The sequence below is a fragment of the Lepisosteus platostomus genome, chromosome 3 (assembly GCF_059453375.1).
Source record: "Lepisosteus platostomus isolate fLepPlt1 chromosome 3, fLepPlt1.hap1, whole genome shotgun sequence".
Classification (NCBI taxonomy): Eukaryota; Metazoa; Chordata; class Actinopteri; order Semionotiformes; family Lepisosteidae; genus Lepisosteus; species Lepisosteus platostomus.
Window position 1 is genome coordinate 75,745,033 of NC_142613.1, and position 13,912 is coordinate 75,758,944.

At 38.9% G+C, this 13,912-nt stretch overlaps 1 protein-coding gene across 1 annotated transcript in view; it reads right to left on the reverse strand.

Annotated features, from left to right (window-relative positions):
* The window catches only part of moxd1 (monooxygenase, DBH-like 1), a 49,432-nt gene that overhangs the window by 14,656 nt on the left and 20,864 nt on the right, over positions 1 to 13,912 (reverse strand). The window contains exons 5-7 of the mRNA XM_088626858.1: positions 7,214 to 7,393; positions 6,669 to 6,771; positions 1,153 to 1,319 (exon numbers count right to left, since the gene is read on the reverse strand). Coding sequence (XP_088482984.1) covers positions 1,153 to 1,319; positions 6,669 to 6,771; positions 7,214 to 7,393 — 450 coding nt within the window. The remainder of the gene's footprint in view (positions 1 to 1,152; positions 1,320 to 6,668; positions 6,772 to 7,213; positions 7,394 to 13,912) is intronic.

Sequence of the window (13,912 nt, forward strand, 5' to 3'; positions counted from 1 at the left end):
TTTGAGCAGAGTTTTGATTTGAACAAACTGTGCTTAAAATGCGTCCGGCATTTTTTACCTCTGCAAGAGTCTCCTTGCTGGAATATACAGTACAGTACTGCAGCATGTATAAAATAAGGTGCTTGAAATATACTGTAGTGGTTCATAATGATGTATGCGTTGATTTGAAAATGAAGACATTTATCTTAGAGACATTTATACTGTATATTGCTATGCTGTTCTGACTCTTCATATATGAGTAGATATTACTAATTCTGCATAAAAACACAGAATATATATAGAGTATACTGTATAACATATAAAGTGGTGAATTAGACAAAAATGGCTCTTTATATTTTTCAAATTATAAACAAACTTTAACATTTTGATATTTAGATATTAAAGTCATTAACAAGGAAATTAATAAAAGATCTTATAAAAGGTGACAAAACTGTACAACAGTGGTTACATTTAATAAAAAGAAACCATGAAAACTAAATAGAGCATATAAAGCAAAATGCATAAAATGATCATATAAATCATAACTTAATATCAAGCGAACAATATTTCTTCCATGCAACACTGTTATCACGTAATGCGCATTTCAGGATAGTAAACAAATTAATTTGCCTTCTGTTGCTTGTCATACAAAAACTCTACAAAAAAATAAATGTATATTACTTTAGTTAACAGTATAAAATGTGAGAATTCATTTTTGTTCAATGTTAAAATTCCTAGTACCAAATCTTGCACCCAAAGTTCAACACAGTTACAGTAAAAAATATTTAATCCAGTACCAGTGAGAAGGATACCAATGGCACAACTGCATTGGTGTGGCGGAGTGGTGGCTCTGTGGCCAAGGATCTGTGCCTCTGGCTGTAAGGTTGCTGGTTCAAATCCTGCAGTTGGCAAAGGAATCCTACTCCATTGAGCCCCTGAGCAAGGCCCTTCACCCCAACTGCTCCAGGGGTGCCATATATATGGCTGACCCTGCACTCTGACCCCAAGCCTCTCTCCCTGTCTGTGTGTCTCATGGAGAGCAAGCTGGGGTATGTGAAAAGGCAAATTCCTAAGGCAATGTCCAATAAAGTGATCTTATCTTATCTCGTATGTGGTATCCTGAATCAGTTCGGTATAAACACCAGTATACCCATTCTTTGAATTGTACAGTACCTCCTGGAGACATTCCATGGTACAATGGCCTTCCGAAATGTATTCAGGTAAGCCTGGTGGAAGCATGTGGTAAAGACTGACCCATACTCCAGTCTCAATGACACCTGCATCATATTCCCTCAGCACAGGAGTGTAGAAAAATCTGAGGCCGGAGCTGTCAGTTAAACCTAGGAAAGAAAACAATGCACAGTATGAATAAAGTCAAAATATGAACAGTAATAAGCAAACCAATGATATGGAATTCTTCTCTCCTATTAAAGCAAATAATCACCATTATAAAAACAAGGTTAAAGGTTTTTTTATTTATTTGTTTATTTAATAGACAACACTTCCTATTTAAAACTGTCAGTATACAGTAATTATCCACAGGTAGGATTACCTAAATATTCTATACTGGTATATTTGTTATGCGAGTTATTCTGAAAAGTGTTGGTCGCGGTATGCTCATTTTGGTTACGTAGCATAATTATGTTACATTATAGATCTATTAATTATCATTATTAATTGTATAATTATATTCGTATTCTTATAAAGAATTTTCAACAAGATTATTCACCCTTCAGGTTAACCAGTTTAAAATCCAATATTCCCACAAAACTTGCTATTGATTTTTTCCCCCATAAATTATTTTATAATTCGTAGAAAACAAAAATCCCAAAGTCACTGGATTTATTGTACTGTACAGTGGTCCTATAGCTGCTCTAACTACTATAACAATGATGTATTCATACAATTTATATATTTTAATGTAGTGTTTCTTTAATTACAGATTTTTTAATACACAATGTTAAACATTTTAATGTTCCACATGCAAGAAATTAGCATTTTGTTGATTCTCCTTGTGCTAATAAGGGTGAAGATTGTCATTAGCTCCTGATTCTGACTTTATACTGCTAAAAGCAGAGTCCTGTGAGTGTCACGGTCATTACTCCTCCTCTTAAGGGCGCTCCAGCCCTTCCTCGTTCTGTCCCATTCCCCAAACCTGTTCCTTATTCCAGCCCCTCTTTAGTTCCACCTTTAAAGCCAGACGCAGGCGTTTGCCCGGTGCTTCTCATTGAATCCCGTTTCGTGAGAGCCCGGGGTCCTGCTGCGTCTGGCTCCGTCATGGTTTTAGTTTCCTGTTCCTGATTCCCTGTCCTGCCGGTCCCGACCCGGTTCTGGTTTTTAGTTATTTCGGATGGATACCCTGGTCTTGGACTTCGCCTCCCGTTTTGGATTTCCCTTTTTGGATTTATGCTTGGATTGTTTGCCCCGGACTCACTTCCCCTGGACACCTGCTCACCTCGGACACGCCCCCCTGTCTCCTGACCGACTCTTGCATGTTATTTTTCCCTATTGTTTCTTCACCTTTCGGATCGTGTCGTCCGCATAGGGACCGGAAAGAACTGTTTCCTGACAGTGAGACAATTCTCCCTCTAAGCATTCCCAAACCGTAAGAGCAATGAAGTTATACTGAGAGGCAATAATATGACCTATTTGTTGTATTTTTAATGGCTCTCTCTATATACAGTATAGGGCCTTGCAGAAATATTTGCTCCAATGATGGCCCGTTTTGTTGAATTACAAATGAGAGTACATACAAAATACAAAATGTACATACATGTATTATTTTACGCACATGTACAAACATTTATTAAAATATAATTTTATGATCTATATTTGGAATATTTTGAATCAAAACTTAACTGAACAGGAAAGGAGTTTAATGTCTGTAAAAAAACTGCAGAAAAATCAAAAACTAAAATATGCTGACTACATAAGTATTCACCCCCTTGAGTCAATATTTGGTGGAATCCTGTTTGACAGCAATTACAGCTGCAAGTCTGGTTCATCTCTGCCAGGTGGTGCTATTTTTGCCCATTCTTCTTTGTAAACTTGCTCAGGCTGTGGGGATTCTGGGGAGCATCGTTAGACAGCAGTTTTTAAGTGTTGGCACAGACTTTCGATCAGATGCAAGTCGGACTTTGACTTGGACACTGACAGACATTCACTTCTTGTGAAGCCACTCCAATGTACTGTAGTTTTTGTCTTGTGCTTTGGGTAATTTTCATTCTTCTTTCAAGTCGTTAGCACGTAGTCCTCTATGATTTGTCTGCATTTGCTCCATCCATTACCCCATCGTACTTGAAAAGCTTTCCAGTCCCTGACGATGAGAAGCAGCCCTGTGACATAATGCAGACACCATGTTGCTTGACAGGAGGGATGGTTCCACTTTTGTCTTGTGTGATCACAAAAGCTTTTGTGGCTTGTTTGTAGTATCACTTTTAGGATTTTTTTTTTATTGCAAATACCATGCACAATTTAAGATGTTTTTTATTCAGTAATGGCTTCCTGATTTCCTCTCTGCTATACAAGCCAGCTTTGACTCATGGACATTTGGTCTTATCTTATTCATTGAACCCTGGAGCTCTGTCCCAGTCATTGTTGGCATAACAGTGGCATCTCTTACCAATGTCCCCCCTTTCTCAGCTTTTCAGTTTGGAAAGACAGCCTGATATACAGTAGGTAGTGTCTTTGTGCTATGATACACCTTCGACGTCTTAATGATTCCACCATGTTCAATGGGGTTTCAGCATCTTGAATGTTTTAACACTCTTCTCCTGTGCTTTTCTATAACTTTATATTTGCGTGCCCATTCATGTTTGATCATATTAGAACTAAAACATACTTTGTGTTCAACCCAGTGATTTCAAGGGATGATAGGTTTAGGGACTTTAAAGGTCAGAATTCCCTCTGCTGCTGTCGTCACCAGTTTCATTATCAGCAGAGACCAGTGAGCCATGCTTGCCCACACCAGACAAGGCTTTACAGATGAGATTACGTTCTTTGAAGCATTTGCTGTTCCTTTCTTTCTCTACACAATAACCTTTTCAACATTTTGGAATGTGATGGTATGTCATGTTGTCTTCTGTCCATATTACTGAACATTATTCCAAAGCTCATCTTCATCCTGTACTTCCCAAGGAATTCTTAAGCACGGTGGAGGTAATGTCATGGCCTGGTCATAATGTACTGTACATGGCCATCTCAGGAATGAAGAAATGAAAGGTACTGTATAATGAAATATTAGGAAACCATGTTTTGAACATCCCATGATTCTTTAGTTCTTGGTGCAAGAAGGCAAAAAAATACCCAAGACGTGGTGAACAGCTCTACTGCATTCCACAAGTCAACACTTGGTGTCTAAACTCTGGGGAGCAGGACCCATGACAGGACTGTTTCACTGGTCCACAGCTCAGAAAACAAGGAATGGACCCTAGGTGAGTTTCAAGATCACAAAAATCCTAAGCCAGTAAATTAGGGAAGTCCAAGGTCAGGGTCAAGAGGCGAGCGAAAGTCAAAAGCCAGAAGACAAATTCGGCGTCAAGTGCAAGAGACACGATCCAAAAACCAAGGTCAAGAAACAGGCCAAAATCCAAAAGTCAGGCAAAGAGTCCTGGAAGAATCCAGCAAAGGCTGAGCTGAAAACAATACTGAGCACAGCTTGAACAAAGAGCAGGGTTTAAGTAGGTTTGGGGAGGGGAGGCATGGTGAGGTACTGTAGAGAAACTGGGCAAGCAGGGATACTACTGGCTACTGCCGTCTGCTTGATCTACGCCTCTGCTGTACAGATGAAGTAGGCACCAGAGGTTGAGGTGCCCTCTGGTGGCGGGATGCTGGGACTGTAACAAGGACTAAGTGAAGACATATTATTGATACTGTTGCCTCTGTTCTTCAGTCTACTAACGAGAAAATATTAAACTACGACGATTCTTTGAGGAATCTAAAGTATCCAAAACAGAAGCAGTATATGCAGTACAGAGTAGTTTTATTTAAATAAACTAATTCTACACATATCAGCAACTGATACTTAACGCATTTCTAATGAAAGTAGGTGAGGGATGAAGGCAACCGGACTAATTAAGCACAGCTGCCGCAACTCGCAACTAATCCTGAAGTAATTGCCTCAGTTTCCATATATACCCCATATCACTCTATCCCTCCTCCACCCCATCTCCACCTGTGCAGCTACTCCTTGGTCCCCTTCTACCAAGCACAGAGGTCCCGGCCTCTTCATCCTGTGGCTAGGAGGTTGGCCCTCAGCCAAGCGGCTTAAGCCAAAGTTTTCACCAAATCTGATAAATGATGCTACTGTCACACAATCTTCAGCTGCTGCCATTCCTTGTGAATATGTTTTAATTACTTTTCTACTAATTAAATTAATGGTTCATAATACTGCTTTCTTCTGCATCCCACCTGTTCTTGAATTTGAACTTTATTGCCATGTGTAAAACAGATACCTGTATGGGTACAATGGAATTTTTACAGAAAGTCACTTGATTGATTAATAAAGTGTAAAACACAAAGTGCAGACAGTGCATCAAGACAATATACAAACAAACTGTAGACAATGTACAAGTAAACGAGTAAACAGTTTGAATGTAAACAATGCAGACACGTAAACAATGACTGCACATGTGCAATAAATAAAATTACAATGAGGTAGATGGTGTAGGTGTGGTCCGAGGGGCATGGCCAAATGTGTTCACCCATCTCACTGCTTGTCGGTAGAAGCTATTGAGGAATCTGGTGGTAAGTGTCCGTATGCTCTTGTATCTCTTGCCTGAGGGCAGTGGGGTGAAGAGCTCATGCCCGGGGTGGTGACTTTCCTCTGTGATGGCCAGAATTCTATCACGGCAGCGGTCCATGTAGAACTGTTTAATCTCGGTGAGACCACACCCGATGATCTTCTGGGCCACATTCACCGTTCTCTGCAGTGCCTTTCTCTTTCAAGAAGAGTGTTGCTGTACCACACGGTGATCCCGTTGGTGAGGACGCTCTCGATTGTGCAGAGGTAGAAGTTCACCAACACAGGTACTGGCATCCCCCATTGCTTGAGGCACCTCAGGAAATAGAGGTGCTGCTGAGCCTTCTTCAAGATAGAGTCCATGTTCACACCCCAGGTTAAATCATTAGAAATGTGAATTCCCAAAAAACTAAAGCTGGTGACTGTTTTCTCTTCACTAGACAGAGTCCTTGCAGCCTTGCATTCACAAATATATTGTGAATATATTTTAGTTAAATTCTTGCAAGCAGAAAGCATGCTAATCAGTGTGTAATTGTTGTGGTCCTTTTTACTTGTGCAGTAGACTTGCTCTGTATACAGTATGTCTAATATAATATTTTATATTATATAACCTACATCTATATATTATATATAAACTATATATAAACTACAATATTTTCAAGTTTATTTATCTACATCGTGGCAATGGTGAATACCTAAAAAGGTAAATATTTTTGTAGAGGAGATATAAAATGCCCTAATTATGCCATTAGTGGAATTCTGGGTACCATCCTTGTAAAGATTATTTCAACCTTGTTCATATGGTCTAGCAATTCATAGACAATTCTTCAAACTTCCTGTTAAATAAATCACTTAATCACTTCTGATTGGTTGAAAGACTAATTTTTTTTAAATTTGTCCATTTTCATGTTTTTACCTAAGAAAATAATTGAAACAGTACCACCCCTACCTCGCTGGCGTGTTGGATTATCATAATGTATCTCCAACAGGACATAGACAGGATCTATTGAGGTACCAATGGAAAGCCCAACATGAGGTGGATAAGTAAAACCCTGGAGGTCATAAAATAATAGTTTAACCACTTACAACCTGTTAGATAACAAAGACAGAATTACTAGATACATCAGTACAAGTTTTGATTTCATATGTTTAAATATTCCCTATGTTAAAAGGAATATATAAGTATTGTGTTAGAAGATGTGGGAGAGACTAAACAGCAAATAAATATAGTCATTATTGCCAAAGGGTTATCTTATCACTATTCAAGACTGAACTTAATATATTTCATACTGTTCAAAATGAGCTTTGATTTAAGGAAAGTTTAATAACTTTGATTATTTTTTTCATTATCTAAGTGTGATGAATTTAACTATCCCTGTCTCTATCAGATTCGATGTGAGATAGGTTGGCACAGTGCCATTCCTTAGACATTTCCCCCACACACTGAGCCTTGTACTGTACTAAGACCACCGTAACATAATAACAATTACTTACCCCTCCTCCTATTGCCCAGGCAAAGACGACACTTTCACATGTGAGAAAAGAGTCTGGCATGTTGGGATGGTAGCATTCATGACCAAAATCGAGTTGACTCTCATTTAAATTACTATCACACTGATATAGCAAGATGTGATGAACCAGATTGGAATGTCCTGTCTGAATCAAAGGCTCAATCTATAGTTGACAAAAGGAGAAGAATGAAAACAACAACAACATTAATGAGTGGAAAGTTCTGATGTAGGAAAAGATAAAACACTCATAAACTATTCACAAATCAAATATAATCACACTAAATTAAATGCGACAGTAATAGATTCATTTTTTAAATGTTTGCAACTTCACTTTGCAGACTTTGAATATACAACTTTGTAACTTTGCATATACTGTACAGTAGTGTATCACAGCAACAACATATTTAGTTGTTACCGTGAGACACTCTGAACTGTATATACACCATTAAATACAAAAATATAATCACAAAATTGTGCATTGGGAAAGAAAGAAAAAGGTGCACACAAGTTACAGATGTTCAGAGTATAATTTGCCGTAGCTTTTTTGTAGTTTTTGTGGAAAATTAAATTTGAATATATGTAGAAACTACAAGAAATGCTTTGTCTGTAATGCACATCGAGAAAAAACAATTCTCCTGTTGCAAAGTAAATAATATATTTTTATAAATATTTTCTTATACTGATTGCATACAGCCCTTGGTTTATTGGTTGAATATCAACACTCTAGATAAACAGAAGATTAACATTTCATTCATTTGGGAAGGATTGTTTCTGTACTTTTGAAATGGAAATCAGTAAAAACATTTGATGTTTTCCATCAGCTGAAGTTTCTATTTTGAGCTGAAATCCTAACTAAAAAAAATGCTACCTACTGGGTTTACAGTGATATCATACTGTGAAATCTCTTTCAAGTTCAGCTGAGTATAGGGCAAAACATGAAGCCTTATGACCATTACATAAATACTTCTTTATAAACATTCTTTCAGTCTTCTGAAATTTATCTCAACACAGATTTTTTCATTTGTATTTTAGGTCACTTCAGATTAAAGTTAATTATATATAAAATTACTCTTAAAATTAAAACTATCTTAACTTTACATTTCTAGTTAAATATACACAGTAGATTTACACCCAGCAGCCACATCACCCTGCAACTCCAAATTGGCAACTCACAGAAGCTACGCAGGTGTGATCCTGTTCAGCACCTGGATGGGAGACCGCCTGGGAAAGCTAAGGTCGCTGCTGGAACAGGTGTTAGTGGGGCCAGTAGGGGGCGCTCACCCTGTGGTCTGTGTGGGTCCTAATGCCCCAGTATAGTGACAGGGACACTATACTGTAAAAAGGCGCTGTCCTTCGGATGAGATGTAAAACAGAGGTCCCAAAAATCCCAGGGCATTTCTCGAAAAGAGTAGGGGTGTTACCCCGGTGTCCAGGCCAAATTTTCCATTGGCCTTTACCCATCTTGGCCTCCTAATAACCCCCATCTCTGAACTGGTTTCATCAGTCTGCTCTGCTCCCCACTGAGAGCTGGTGTGTGGTGAGTGTTCTGGCGCACTATGGCTGCCGTTGCATCATCCAGGTGGGGCTGCACACTGGGTGTGGAGGGGATCCCCATTACCTGTAAAGTGCTTTGAGTGGAGTGTCCAGAAAAAGCACTGTATAAGGAATTATTATTATTATTATTAATAATGGCTTGAGATTCCCTTATCAATGCTGATTCCTTCTAACCCTGAAATATAAAAATAGGATTGCAGTTCTGCTTCATTGGGATTGTTCCTGGTTTGTCATTGCTTTGTTCTTTGGACCCAGATTCAAGTAACAAGGTGGCCAGGATGGGACTGTACAAATGGAGTTGAACCACAAGAGGGCGGCATTGAGACAGTCCTACCAACAGATCCTATGCATTCTCATGAGGAAATGAGGAAATTGGCTGATCACTTTGGGACAGAGCGATGACACAATCTCAGCGTGAGATCCTCTGGGAAAACTCTAATAAGGTTTACAAATATTCCGTTGGGGGGTAAAAGCAAGATGGAGACTTGTGTTAATTAGCAGCAGCCTCGACCGCGGCCATTGAGCCAGCCTGTGAGAAAGAAGAGAAGAGACTGGCCTAAACAGGGTCGACTGGGTGAGGCATTTCCACTGCTCCTCATTTCTGAAGTGGAGTTAACTGTGCGTGTTTATGGGTGACTACAGGGTAGGGAAGGAGTGAAGGAATAGTAACTTTGGGGTGGTTCCCTTCAGCAGTTAAATCTCCCACTACAGGGTTGGTTTCATTTGCAGGTGCCCTGCTATGCTACCACTAAATGGGATCTGTTACATGCCTAAAATGCAGAAGAGTTATTCAGTTTGCTGGGGGCACCCAAGGTAACATGAACTTCCTAGTAAATCATAAAACGTTTGTAGGCAGTGGAATTTCTTACTGGAATATATAGTAAGTATTGCATAGCTTTGGTGAGCACAAGCTGTATCCATTATGTCTTTCCAAGGTACTATAAATTTAATCATTGCTAGATTAATGAATTCATTACAATGAAGGAACACCTCAATTATAAGAAAAAATAATAATCCCAACGCATTTATAGTGTCTTTCATCCCGAAGGATTCCAAAGGCCTTAACACATGGGAGAGGACCACTTCCTCCAACTCCCATCCCAGCCACATAACAAATCAGGCAAAGAAGTGAAAAAAGTGCATTAAAGCGGAACCTACTGTAGGTAGTCCAGATAGTACAAAGTGGAATTTATTCAGGATACAGAAGTCAAGATCCTTGCTCTTTTGAAAAATGACTTGGGATAAGTACTTACAGCAGAACCATGGTTTAACATTTCATCGGAAGGATGGCACGTCCTCCAGCAATATTCCTAGTACCATGCTGGAGAAATAGTTCTGAAATTCAAGACTGAACAGAAGAGTACCATCCACTGGTTCACCAGCCACACCTACAGCAGCAACCTGGGTTTCTCTACAGGTCTCCCTGAAATTCACAGAGCAGGTGAACGCATACAGTAGGTATTATGCAATTAACATTTCTCACTAACAGGGATGATCACCAGGGCCTCTACTGTGAAAGTCAGAGGCTAGTAGCATGTGTGGCTCACTTTAGAAGCACTACAAGTTTATCTTGTGATTTGTGGCAGGTTGCAGATGCTATCTTGTGGGATTGTGTATCAAGCATGATACACAGGTCTACGAGCTCATTCCACAAAGGTTCAATGGGACTCATGTCTGTCAAGCGGGTACCAAAAGCATTGCTGTAACATTTTGATATAATGAGCCAGAATCCACAAGCAGTACAAGCAGCACAAGGATGTGCATTTTCCTGCTGCAATGTTTTCACATCCGTTTGAACCCACTCAACAGGCAGTAAGTCAGGTCCCAGGATTTGATCAATATAGTGCCGTTCTGTCCAGCTGCTATTAGATGGACTGTTAGAGTACCAGGACAATCCTTTCCAGATTGAGCTCCCTATCAATTGGCCTGTTAAACAGAGCGATTGTGAAGAACAGTGAACTGTTCTGCACATCTGCACCACACTTACCGATGTAGAAAACTGATTTATTTCTAAAGAGAACTTGGCTCTACCATACCAAATACAATGTTCTCTTGGTAAATAGGGAATATTAGCTCCTTTTCTGTTTTCTTTCTTTATTTGCAAGGTAGACATTCAACAGGCTATATCATCAGGTTATATCATCATCACGTGTGTCAAATCTACTGAGGTGGTTTAGTGCTTACTGTAACTAACAAAGTCATGTGAGTATAATACAGCTAATCATCAATTAATTAAAATGATGCAAGAACCATTTAATAAACATGCAGAATCATTTATTTTATTTGTCTACATATATACATGGCTAAAGTGATGTGTTTTAGCTCTTGATGCTCTCTCTATACAGGTACAGTGCCTTGCGAAAGTATTCGGCCCCCTTGAACTTTTCAACCTTTTGCCACATTTCAGGCTTCAAACATAAAGATATAAATTTTGTATTTTATGTGAAGAATCACCAACAAGTGGGACACAATTGTGAAGTGGAACGAAATCTATTGGATTTTTGAAACTTTTTTAACTAATAAAAAAATGAAAAGGGGGGCGTGCAAAATTATTCGGCCCCTTTACTTTCAGTGCAGCAAACTCACTCCAGAGCGAGGATCTCTGAATGATCCAATGTTGTCCTAAATGACTGATGGTGATAAATAGAATCCACCTGTGTGTAATCAAGTCTCTGTATAAATGCACCTGCTCTGTGATAGTCTCAAGGTTCTGTTGAAAGCGCAGAGAGCATCATGAAGACCAAGGAACACACCAGGCAGGTCCGTAATACTGTTGTGGAGAAGTTTAAAGCCGGATTTGGATACAAAAAGATTTCCCAAGCTTCAAACATCCCAAGGAGCACTGTGCAAGCGATCATCTTGAAATGGAAGGAGTATCAGACCACTGCAAATCTACCAAGACCTGGCCGTCCCTCTAAACTTTCAGCTCAGACAAGGAGAAGACTGATCAGAGATGCAGCCAAGAGGCCCATGATCACTCTGGATGAACTGCAGAGAACTACAGCTGAGGTGGGAGAGTCTGTCCATAGGACAACAATCAGTCTTACACTGCACAAATCTGGCCTTTATGGAAGAGTGGCAAGAAGAAAGCCATTTCTCAAAGATATCCATAAAAAGTCTCGTCTAAAGTTTGCCACAAGCCACCTGGGAGACACCCCAAACATGTGGAAGAAGGTGCTCTGGTCAGATGAAACCAAAATCGAACTTTTTGGCCACAATGCAAAACGATATGTTTGGCGTAAAAGCAACACAGCTCATCACCCTCAACACACCATCCCCACTGTCAAACATGGTGGTGGCAGCATCATGGTTTGGGCCTGCTTTTCTTCAGCAGGGACAGGGAAGATGGTTAAAATTGAGGGGAAGATGGATGCAGCCAAATACAGGATCATTCTGGATGAAAACCTGTTGGAGTCTGCAAAAGACCTGAAACTGGGACGGAGATTTATCTTCCAACAAGACAATGATCCCAAACATACAGCAAAATCTACAAAGGAATGGTTCACAAATAAACGTATCCAGGTGTTTGAATGGCCAAGTCAAAGTCCAGACCTGAATCCAATCGAGAATCTGTGGAAAGAGCTGAAAACTGCTGTTCACAAACGCTCTCCATCCAACCTCACTGAGCTCGAGCTGTTTTGCAAGGAAGAATGGGCAAGAATTTCAGTCTCTCGATGTGCAAAACTGATAGAGACATACCCCAAGCGACTTGCAGCTGTAATCGCAGCAAAAGGTGGCTCTACAAAGTATTAACGCAAGGGGGCCGAATAATTTTGCACGCCCCACTTTTCATTTTTTTATTAGTTAAAAAAGTTTCAAAAATCCAATAGATTTCGTTCCACTTCACAATTGTGTCCCACTTGTTGGTGATTCTTCACATAAAATAAAAAATTTATATCTTTATGTTTGAAGCCTGAAATGTGGCAAAAGGTTGAAAAGTTCAAGGGGGCCCAATACTTTCGCAAGGCACTGTATATGTGGGATCAGGCATATATTGAAAATCATGTCATATATCAAGGATTTTAGTGTCTCGGTTTTAACAGAATTATGTTAACAACAACAGAAAAGTTACAAACAGGAGAAAGCTACTCAGCCCATCTAATACAGTGGATGGAGTAGCACCTCTCCACACCAAGAAAATGTTAAAGGATTAAATGCCTTGAATACAGAACATGTAGAGGCAGAAAAAGACACGAAAGACATGAAAGGTCATAGCTTTAACATACTCTGAAATAATGATGCGTTTGAAAATATTAATACACTGAGAGGAACTAAAAACACAAGAAACTGTATTGGATCCAATCATCATTCGCTGTGTTTTTAATACAGTACTTCTCAGTGTACAGTACAATACTTCAGCAATGTACTGTACATGTAAATGTAAACAATACAACTGACATTATTTTTGCTGGAAACACTACATTACAAACATCAGATTTAAACTTGTGTTACAAATGCTTACTTAATAAATTATAAGCATTTTTTTTTTCTTGAGTAAAATTAAATTTTAGATATAAAATTTTAAACTTTAAACATACTGTATAATAAATCCCAATTTCTCAAGATTGATACCATGCATATATTCACTCAGAAAGAAATTTTGTTCTAAAACATTACAGTTATGGTTATTTAAAGAGAAAAGGACAGAGTTTTTCAACATTAACATTAATTCCACAGACTTAATCTGGAATGCATTTGTCATCTAATAGAAAGGATATTTTCTACTTCTATGATCTAATTCTTTTCGTATGATTGCCTTGACCAAATACAGTAGTCTGAAAGACTCGAATGAAAGAGTATTGGTGCAAGCTCAATTAAAAATTCACTGGGAGACCCAGAGGAAGAAAAGAGACTAATAGTTGTATCTTACTGGCATTAATTCAGTAAATTTCTGAACAGGAAGTCCTTTATTCTGTAAGCATGACCCGTTAAAGCATTCCAAAGTCAATAAGTGTTGTTGCCTTAGCGACATGAAATCTTAGTTTTATGGCCATCTAATCAGTTATTGGTCACACATTGGTTGAAACCTTATTCATACAGTACATTGTTTTTTGTTAACACCAAATACTATTTAAGAATGAGGCCAAAAATCAGATGAATTTTTAGGTTGTTTTCCAATCACTTATCC